This window comes from Tachysurus vachellii, chromosome 15 (assembly GCF_030014155.1).
Source record: "Tachysurus vachellii isolate PV-2020 chromosome 15, HZAU_Pvac_v1, whole genome shotgun sequence".
Taxonomy (NCBI): Eukaryota; Metazoa; Chordata; class Actinopteri; order Siluriformes; family Bagridae; genus Tachysurus; species Tachysurus vachellii.
The window spans coordinates 171,675-183,276 of NC_083474.1; the positions used below are offsets into that span (position 1 = coordinate 171,675).

The 11,602-nt window shown below is 39.0% G+C and overlaps 1 protein-coding gene across 1 annotated transcript in view; it reads right to left on the reverse strand.

Annotated features, from left to right (window-relative positions):
- dscaml1 (Down syndrome cell adhesion molecule like 1) overlaps window positions 1-3,399 on the reverse strand; it is an 87,944-nt gene extending 84,545 nt beyond the window's left edge. Inside the window, exon 1 of the mRNA XM_060888719.1 lies at window positions 3,233-3,399. Within this exon, the coding sequence (XP_060744702.1) occupies window positions 3,233-3,275 (43 nt within the window). The 5' untranslated portion in view covers window positions 3,276-3,399. The remainder of the gene's footprint in view (window positions 1-3,232) is intronic.
- Between the last annotated feature and the right edge of the window lie 8,203 nt (window positions 3,400-11,602).

Below are 11,602 nucleotides of genomic sequence, written 5' to 3' on the forward strand. Positions count from 1 at the left end.
TAGGGAAAAAAAGTGTTTACGATGATGAAACTAGTGAATGCAAAATGCAGCGTGCTGTAAAGCAGTAAACAGCAGACACCAGAAAAGGGAAGGAAAATTGTGATGAATTGTGGCTGTAATAATAATAATATTAATAATAATAATAATAATAATAATAATAATAATAATAATAATAATAATATACAATGTGTGAATAAACAGTACAGTGTGAAGTTTGATTCCGTTTGGTTGCAATTTTTATCTGACTTTGCACCAAGTATATCGTGAAAGATGGCGCTTTCAGAGAAATAAATGGAGTCCTTATTGGCCAATGACCTGATTTACTTTTGGAGTGGGGGATGCTGGAGAGCTTGGTACTAATTGCTCAGCTGGGAAGAGCAGGGGATTTAAAGAGCAAGAAAAGAGTTAGCAGTGTAGCATATTTCAACAAGGGGTCGAGCTGATGGATGGCAGGGTGACAGGTGAACACTGATGGATGGAAGAGATTTTATCATTTTAAATACAATAAATACAATAAATACAATCACGTAGTTGGACATAAAGATTGCGCTATTTAATGAATTATTTGTGTTATTAATATTATTATTATTGTAGAGATTAATTATTATAGTGCAATGCTCATTATTATTATTATTATTATTATTATTATTATTATTATTATTATTATTGTTGTTGTTGCTGTTGTTGTTGTTGTTATTAATTTAAGGTGTAATGTATTGTATTTAGTCTGTTATTGCATTTTAATTTAATTCATTGATCAGATTGGATAAAATCGTAGCCGCCACACAAATGTGACGACATAGTGACAGCTGATCATTAAAATAAATACTGACACATACACACACACACACACACACACACACACACACACACACACACAGCCTCTGAAATAAGGTAAAACGTTAAAGCGTCCATTCACTGAGTGATTATGCTCGTGATTTTTTGTTAAATTAAGTTTAGGAAAATTTATGTCATGTGAATTATGAAGACGCTAAATTTGAATTGAATAAATTATGATCTGCAGTGTGCACTAAGATTGCTGACAGATTGGAGGCCTGTCGCATTGACATGAACACACCACAGCTTGGCAACAAGGAGGATTCGTGCTAAAATTATCCTAATACGCTGAATATCCTGTACTGCACAGGCGCTGTATTTTATAATTATACATGCAATTATACTTTTTTATTATTATTCATATTATTAATAATATTATTAGTAATATTATTATTACAGTTTTCACCTAGATGAAAATGGAATGAAACAATGGAAATTTCCATATGCAAGGCTGCAGCACCCCGAGGTGCGTTTATGTGCGCGTGCCGCTCGGTTTCCGTGCCGTCTGTCCCCGGTGCAGCAGATCAGCGGACTGAGATTGTCTCCCGCCCTCACCGTGAGGTTCAGGTGTTCATTTCTCACCCCGCGAGGAGCCTACACACACTGATGTTGTTTAGAAAACATGTTATTAAAAAAAAAAAAAAGAAAAGAAAAGAAAAGAAAGAAAGAAAAAAAAACGAGCTTAAGGTTTTAACAAAATCTCGCAGTTTGAAATATCAGATTAAAAAAGCGTTAAACAGCAGATTTGTTAATACTCCTTAAAGGTGAGAAAAACAGGAGGCGCGGCCCAGGCTAAAAAAATACGCAGTCCTAATGCATATGCATGTATGATAATTAATGTGAGTTTTCTCCTCTCTCCTATCGAACGCGACCTGGCTTTAAGTATTTGCTAAAATTGTAATTTTTCAGATGAATAAAATGTAAAATAACAAAAAGGCTCAAAAAAGATCAGAAAAGTAAAAACTAGATTATACAGAAATGTTTGTTTTCGTCCTCTGCATCCACGTCCCATTTCACCACACTTTACGCCCAAATGCACCCCCTCCTCCTACTTCTCCCAGAGAGAGAGAGAGAGAGAGAGAGAGAGAGAGAGAGAGAGAGAGAGAGTGAGAGAGAAAGAGAGAGAGAGAGAGACTTAACAGCATTTCAACTTAGAAAAACGGTTTAAACACAATAGAAAAGATCAAATATTTGAAGTGTAACTTGGCTTCACCACAGACTCCAAATTCCAGATTAAACTCCATGAGCTGCTGAACACAACATCTATAAATAAAGTGTCGACATAAACAAACTCGAACTGAGGGAAAAATATTAAAAATGAAAACAAAAAGCAAAAAACAACCAAAGCCAAAAGCTAACCTAATATCATGTTTTCAGCAGATTGGGAAAGAGGTGAGCAGAGGAGGGGAGAGGAAAGGGAGAGGGGGATGGGCGCTGTCAAAACCCCAAAATGTTAAGAAATCTTAAAAAGACACTCAGTCTTCCCAAAAACAGAGTAATCTTAAAGTACTGTCATCATTTTTAATCTTATAGGTGGTTGAATACACCTTGTTACCATGTGAATGTCATCATTATCAGCAGCACTATCTAGATAAAGAATCTGTTGGCATAGAAAATGGAGGACCACTAATTGCACCACCACTAATTGGAAATGAGGCTGCATTTGCTGTTGTTTTCACAGGGAAAAATATGCATAGAAAATCCTGCTCTTACTCTGAGACATATACTTTCAAATAATTTCCGTTAATCAACGTAGATGAAGCAGGAAAAGTCTTTAGATCAACAATTATACGAGAACAGAATAGGCTTTAAAAAACGAATGCGACAAATGGAGAAATTCTACGTCTTCTAACAGATAAAGTAGGGTCAGGGTCTGACACTTCACTAACAAACTCCACATTTTCAGTGCAAACACTCTACACAAAGATACATGGCAGCAACAACGAAACATAACACGCTGAAAAAGCTCATAAAAACACGTCCCACTGCTTTATGTCGTGCACATTTATGACTCCACGTCCATATTCGTATCGCGCACCCAAATCGCGCCATTATGAGAAAGCGCACTGGAACATGCAAAGCATCCTCAGCTCCTGAAAACCACTGTTATACTTTATCTGCAAGAATCCAACCACAGCTAAACATTTCATCGCCAAACGTCCATTTTCACAAACTTTTATAAGTGTTCGAGCAAATTAAAACTTCTAAACTTTGTGAAAGGAGATATAGCTTAATAAGCCACGTCTCCTTACAGCACTTATTACAGGATTAAACGAATCACGGTGGCATTTTACAGCCTATAATAGAAAAAGGGACAGTTTTGTTTAAGATTATAGTAATTAGACTGAACCGGATTGATCTATAGATGAACTGAAGCTGAACATTGGCCACTCACCTTCTTTAAAAGAATACAGCAGGAGTAATGTTATCAGCCACATGCCATAAATAGCAGGTATATTTCTGAGGAATTTTGTGCAATCCCGACGTGTGCACGGTGCAGTGCTCGGCCAGGCGAGGCTCCGTGCAGGAGTGGTGGTGATGCTCCCCGGCGATCTCTCCAGCCCTAGACTCAGACTCCCTAGCGCCGAAAAGCAGGGGCGGGTTTGGCCACGCCTCCTCCGTGGCAACGTCATCGCTCCGCTGGAGTGGTGCGTAAAGGCGCAGCTCGCAGAGCGAAAGAGACCGAAAGAGCGCGAGGCGAGAAGGACAGCGCGTGCAGTTCCGTGGCTGGTTGTAAGCGACCGAAAATCTGTAGGAACTTTTATGTGTGTTTTGGGTGACGACGCAAGTGTTCGCCTGCTGCTCTCATTGTGTGGAGAGCAAAAGTCTGTGGGAGCAAACTGGGATTAACTGGACCAAGAACTTTAAGCGTAGTGGACTGGCGTCATCAGATAATAACTAGCGTGTTAATACGTGTGAATCTTGTTTAAAGAACAAATCTATGTATGATCATCATGTATAAATTTGTAAGTGTGTGTTCCTGTATGTGGTTTTACCATCACCTGGCAACACCATCTACGGGCTTCCTTTCTTTTCTTTCCTTTAATTTTCCTTTGTTTTTCTTTTACATTCTTTTCTTTCCTTCTCTCTCTCTCTCTCTCTCTCTCTCTCTCTCTCTCTCTCTCTCTCTCTCTCTCTCTCTCTCTGTGTCTCTGCCTCTGTCTCTCTCTCGCTCACACACACACACACACACACACACACACACACACACACACAGTCGGACAGGGGTTCTAATTTAACCATCCAACGTGATAAAGAATTGAAATGCAGCAGACAAATCAGGTGATGTTATTTTTTTGACGTTACACGTAAGACACTGTATGATGGATCAACACTGTCACTGAGTTTGTCTTAATCCAAAGATGACGTTATTTGTACTGAAACGATGACACTTAAAGTATAATACTAGGACTTTATTAATGTAATTTATTAATGTTCACACAGCCATAGTAAAGATGAACTGAGCAAATGTAAATATTTAAAATATGAATTTAAAATTTAAAATTAAAATTAAAATTTCATTGTATAAATCCTAATAGCCAAAAACAACAGTGCATTAACATTTTGTGTTTTCAGTCCACAGAACGTGACAATTACATGGCCTTGATTATAGACTGCGTGGGACACTTTGTCACAAAATGGAAATGTGAAGTAACACAGTATCACCTCTAATCATTCTGGATCAACAGAAGTTACCTTACTATGACTGGTTAGATGTAAATGTTATAAGAATTAGATTGGATTTTTCTCTTTCTGTATATCACAAATCTCAGTCTACAGACACTGAGCCAAGACAGAGCCCTTTAATGTCTATAACTAATAAATGTTTCCTGTCTAATATTTTTGACACATTGTGTTCATTGTGTTTCACACATTGTGAGTCAGAAACGTCCTTCTCTCCATATTGTGTAATGTTAAGACAAAGTTTTATATTGATAAGTTCTACAAATTATATTTTCTTTGCCTTTGTCATCTTTTTCAACTCTGTACAACAGCTTCCTGCCAGGGATTTCACCTCTCAAAGTTTTTGTATAGGCTTCTTAAATAGGCTCAATGTGATCATAATAACTATGAAAGCACTGAGAGGTTAAAGATAACAGATTTAGGATCCAAAATAGACTAGCAGCATCTTTTTAGATTAAAATATCTGTTAGTGGGTAGAAACATCAGCAAAGCGCAGATATGAGTGTTGGCTGAACACCGAGCACAGAGTAGCTGAGCTGCTTCACTCCTACTACAGCCATCCACTGTCTCTGCTTAGTTATGCAATAGATGTAAATATAGAAGTAAAAAAACTGCCCTCATCCTCCTGCACTTTCACACGTGTTAAAGGACATGCAGAAAAGTTAAGAAGAGTCTGTTATCCTGTGTTATATATAAAGAGGCTTACTTTCTCCTGTTCATGTAAAGGTTCACTAGGATGAACAAAATGGGGAAAATAATCAATAACTTAATGACTCAATGTCTAGATTTGTCTTTAATATCCTACAATCACACGTTAAAAATAATCACTTTACTCCAAGGAAACATGTTAAAATGTATCCACACTTGAAGGTAATGACCACAGCAATCAGTTGTGTTACAGGAATAAGAGGAAATGTTTTTATTGACATTTTCAGCATATGGCAGACGCTCCAATCAAGAGCAACTTCCAACAGTGCTTTAAACTGTCTATCAATGAATTCATCGATACTGTTCATGTTTTAAAATCTTTACAGAATCAAAACTAGGATAGATCAGGAGATGTTAAAATGAAATCACAGTGGTGCAGTGAAGATCGTTTCCATCTCACAGCATCAGAGTCCAGGGTTCAGAGTCCAGCTCACAGAGTTACTGCCTGTGCAGAGCATCACTTCTCCCTGTGCTTACTGGGTTCTCCTGTTTCATCCCACTGTCCCAAAACATGCCAGTGGGAAGAGTGATAAATTGTCCAAGGTGTGAATGAGTGGATCCACCATGAGCCAGACCTGAATCTTACTGGAACATCATTACTGAACTGAAGTCTGTTGAACCATTACTTGTGTGAAAGTACTGTTTTTGTATCAGTTCCTATTCTATGATCACTTTAATAGGTGGATCCAGACATTAGTTCAATTCAGGTTTCTCATTTACACTTTACTAATACTTCAATCAGTAAGTAAAGTTATAGCATTTGTTTACCTCCAACAATATAAAGGTGTTTAAAGATTCCAGTGTAATATTTGTAGATTATTACTCTCACTCATTCATTCATCTTCTACCGCTTATCCGAACTACCTCGGGTCACGGGGAGCCTGTGCCTATCTCAGGCGTCATCGGGCATCAAGGCAGGATACACCCTGGACGGAGTGCCAACCCATCGCAGGGCACACACACACACTCTCATTCACTCACACACTACGGACAATTTTCCAGAGATGCCAGTCAACCTACCATGCATGTCTTTGGAGGAGGAAACCCGGAGGAAACCCCCGAGGCACGGGGAGAACATGCAAACTCCACACACACAAGGCGGAGGCGGGAATTGAACCCCCAACCTTGGAGGTGTGAGGCGAACGTGCTAACCACTAAGCCACCGTGCCTCCTTGTAGATTATTATAAATCCTTATATTTACTCTAGTTGCTTAACTGGTGTCTGTTCGCTGTAATGTAAAGAAACAACTGATGATTCATTCAGTCAATATTGTTTTGTTGGCTAAATTTCAAGTAATTTTAATATTCAGTTCATCTGTACAGGGTTTTTAAGTGTTCTTTTACTTGACAATTTGATGCCACACACATAATTCTGTGTCTTATTTATTTTGTATTTTGATTACACATTATGTCCATTCAACAAAATGATGAATGTTTGGCATTCACTGTGTGAGAAAATCAGATTTAGTCAGCAATTTTTATCAGATAGGAAGCTCCTGTGTAGGATTAGTTTATTGGAAAAGATTGTGTGGTGGTAACAATAACACCTTCAGGAGCAGACAGGAGCTTTACATGAGTTCAGAAGTAGAGATAGATGACTAATGAGCAAGCAAAACAGCAAAAGTCCTTGGCAAAGAAAACCTCTCCGAGACAACAAGAGGGAGAAATCTTACGAGGGATCAGAATCAAAAGGAAACCAGTCCTCTTCTGGGTCTAATATCCACTACACGTTCCTCATATTATTAAGAAGATTTAATCGTCTGTTATTTCTGAAACCAGCAGCTGTATGTAAGCGTTCCTGTGAAAGCTAATACCATGTTCATGAATCGTTGTACCCAGAAACAGCATACAGGGAGAAAACACCAAACTTATGTATGAATTAACACATGATAACTGCCAGTCTGAGTTCACCTGAGGGGGTTAAAGAGCTCTAACAGAACAGTCTGTGTGGGAGAGCGTCTGCAGGTTCTGAGATCAACTAATACAAGCAAGCAGCCTCAACCTCAACTGGAGGTCAGGAGTATTGTATTAAGGCTAAACACGAGGCTAAATGTGTGATCATTATACCGTATTCCCTCTAATTCTCCTTAGGGCTGTAAAAACTGGCATGAATCAGAACATTGAATTTAAGCATTCAGCCACTTGACTGACTCTGTGGAGTTGAAGAGCAGAAGTCAATAAATCTGGAAGATTTTCAGTAAAGCTGATGTGATTTTATCTTTGATGCAGTAACAAAGTGAAATGCCTTTATCATGACTGGGTTAGGGTTAGGATTAGGGTTCTGTATTTATACCACATTTCTGTAAACCAAGGATGTGTCTGCTGTAAAGAGTGGGACCCGTTATATCCTGATTGAACACTTGTAAGATACAAATTGTTTCCTAACTCCGTATCTAATCCAAAAATATTTGTGTGTTTTGTGTGTTTCAGTGAGGTTTCAGTGATTGGGTTTGTCTAGCTAGAAATGAGATCTTTAAAAAAGAGAGTTAGAGTTAAAAAAAAGAGGTCCACCAACTGAACCAACCTCTTTTCAGTAGAAATTCATTCCAAACTAATCAGCATCTAATTAATTAACTTTGCTCATGCAGATTTCTAAACATTTTCACAATGACAAGAAAATACATACACATCAGAAGGGCCTGACCAAGGGGGAATCTAAATAGTTCACAGTTAAGCAGACAGTAAGTGCAGAATGCAACATTATGATTCATATCATCTGCATCTCTTCTCACTAGTTTTGCCTGGAGAAAAACATGAAGGAGAAAAAGAAGAGAACATGGCAAGCTGATTCGGGGTGGGCTAATGAAAACAGTAATGCTAAATAATCAGTAAACCTCCCTCAGGCCATGGTGGGATAATATTAACACGAATGCTATTAATGCCTATTCCCCTGCCTACCCTCCAGCCCCTGTAAAGTCACCAAGAGTGGTGGGTGAAGGGTTAGTGTGCCCATCTGCTCCTGGAGACCACAGGTGACAGGGAAAAGGGCTGCAGTGTAGTAATAGACCAAGCTCACAGCAGCTGCTTGAAATGTTGATTGAGGGGCATTCTGACTCCAATCTTCCCCTGCAGTACGCCTGCCTATTAGATGCGGATCCAAAATGGCATCCAAACAACGAGGCCCAGATGGGGAGCTGTTGTGGGGAAACATGGTGGTAGCGCCTGCCTCGGCCATTCCACACAGCACTGCGTTTACTAGCACGGCAGCTCTGCTGGTAATTAGGTAGCTTGATGCGGTACAGTATGCCATGTTAAGCTCTCCAGCGTTAGTCAAGTGAGTCACCGAACAACGTCACGGAGCAGAGGGAGGGTTGGAGCTAATGCGCATGCGTGTTGGTAGGTGTCAATCTGCACCAAGAAAAAACTAGTGATCGTGTATTTTGGTACACGTGTGTGAAAACAAGGTAGAATGAGAAGCATGACCAGGGATGGGTGTGTTTTCAGTGTTGTGTGATTGTGATTGTGTGCACAAGTGAAAGGGGAATTGTGTGTCCGTGTGCAAAAACAGGAAGATATTTCTGGATCTTTCTCCTTCACAGCTGCTTGTCCATTAAGGGGGGAGAGACGGGGAAAGAGGAGAAGGTGGTGAAGTGAGACATGTGGTGGTGGCGTTGGGGGGTGGAGGGGTGTTAATTTATTCAAATGAGCAGAGGAGGATAACAAGAGGAGGGAGCAAGAGAGAGAAAGTGTAAGAGCAGTGGGGATGGGCTGTTTAATTTTGTAGCTCTCCCAACATCCATCCAGTCCCCTCTATTTCAGGAGATCTCTCACCATTGCAGAATGGATGAAGGAAGTGTAGGAGGAATGGACTTTGTGGTAACAAGAACAAGCTAATCATGGATTAAGGTAATGGTGAAGAATGGAAAGAATAAATGGTGTCAAAGAATTCAAATTCCACACATCAGACTCAATTCCTTATTGACTCAAATATCAAAGTAAAATCACTGCTACTCAGGTTATTGGTTAAAGACCTGACGTGTGTTTTATCCCAACATGATTGTAAAGATCTTATAATTATTCCTAAACTACATTCTGCACCACTTACACTGTAAATAAACAGAATTTAGCTCAGCAGCTTCACCTACAGCCAGGTGACAAAGGAAAAACCTGAACAAATCAGCGGAGAAACATTTTTAATTGTGGATGCTTCTAAATAGGTAAATTACATAATAATAATAATAATAATAATAATAATAATAATAATAATAATAAACATTCTAGTTTGCCTTGTGCACAAAGTGATGAATGCACTCAGCTCTGAAGAGCAAAAACCAGAGACTCTAGTCTACAGAGACCTTGAAAAGAGCAGTACAGTCTGATTCACTGTGTGTGTTGTGTGTTGTGTTGTGTATGACAGCTCCAAAGTTCTATATGTTTTTCTACATAGTGCAGTTTTATTAGAGTCATTATAACTTCTCTGTTATCCTGTTATAACCTCTCTGTCAGCTTGAACCAGTCTGGCCATTCTCCTCTAACATCTCTCATCCTCACGTTTGTGCAGCAAGGAACGATGGCTTTTATTTTACATACAGTTCTGTGTATAAACCCCTGAGACAACAGGCCTGATAATCCCAGAAGAACAAAAGTTTGTGAAACACTCAAACCAGCCCATGTGAACTAACATCTGAGACTCAGCCAAAGACACAGAGATCAGAATTTTTCTTCATTCTGATATTTGAAAGAAGTTCCATTATTACAAATGGTCAAAAATTCATTTTAGGATCATAAAAAATGTTTTTTATTGTATGGAAAAGATGGAGAGAATAATAAACCACAGAGAGCTCTGATCCAGAGAACCACCAGCTCTACAGGAGAAAGGTTAAGAAACTGACTTTTCCTTGTCACCTGATTTTTTTTTGGGCTATTTTCATTCACATCCTCATCCCAAATCCAGGAAGGTGACGTAATTGTGACGTTTCTCTGGGCACTTTGAGAACTTGTGCTTTTTAATATTTTTCTTTTTACATTCACTTTTTCCATTTCTGAAAGATTATATTAACTGTTAGTATTCACATCCCCTATATTTCATTTATATCTCTTATAAACATACATCTAATTTTTTCAAAATATATTTTTGTATCAGTTTTAAATGTTTTCATTTCTTGCCTATTTTTCTGACTTTTCTGACATTTAAATTATTTATTGCAGTAATTTGACTTTTCGCTTCTTGGATCTTTTTATGCTCTAAACAAATCTTAATGACAAACATTTAGATAAAGCAGCATCTACATTGTGTAGTTGCTCCTTGTGCCTCCAAAACAGCTCTGATCTGCTGAAGGTGTGCTGTGGTATCTAACACCACTGTAAGTCCTGTAAGTTGTGAGGTGAAGTCTAGATCAGACATATCCAGCACCTGCAGATCCTACAGACACTCGATCAGACTGAGCTGAAACTCTTCGTGTTTGTGATCAATGTTTGCTGTGTTAGGGAGAATCATCCTGCTGAAAGAGGACACTGATGTTAGGGATCTCTGTGTTCATGAAGTGTGAAGTGGTCACTCTGACAGCTCCATACGCAGCAAGCTGTGATGTTCTGTGTGATCAGATTCCTTTCTATTAGAGCCAGCAGTCAGTTTTTTTTTAGCAGTTTGTGTTACAGTAGCTCTTCTGTAGGATCGGACCAGATTATATAGCCTTCTCTCCTCACAACCTCTCAAAACACCTCACAACATCTCAAAACACATGACAACACCTCACAATGACTCATAACTCCTCACAACACCACATAACAACTCACAACAACTCACAACTCAAAACCTCACAATGACTCATAACTCCTCACAACACCACATAACAACTCACAACAACTCACAACTCAAAACACCTCACAGTGACTCAAAACACCTCACAACAATTCACAACTCAAAACACCTCACAACAACTCAAAACACATGACAACACCTCACAATGACTCATAACTCCTCACAACACCACATAACAACTCAAAACACCACATAACAACTCAAAACACCTCACAACGACTCACAACTCAAAACTCAGAACAACACCTCACAATGACTCAAAACACCTCAAAACAACTTACAACACAAAACACCTCACACCACCTCACAATGACTCAAAACACCTCACAACACCTCACAACTCAAAACACCTCACACCACCTCACAGTGACTCAAAACACCTCAAAACAACTTACAACACCTCACAACTCAAAACACCTCACAACACACCACAACACCTCACAACAACTCACAAACATACACAACAACTCACACCTCTGAACACATCACAATGACTCACAACAACTCAAAACAAATCACAACAACGCCAAACATCTCACAACGACTCAAAACACTCTTACAACAACTTACAACACCTCACAGCACATCACAACAATTTACAACACCTTACAG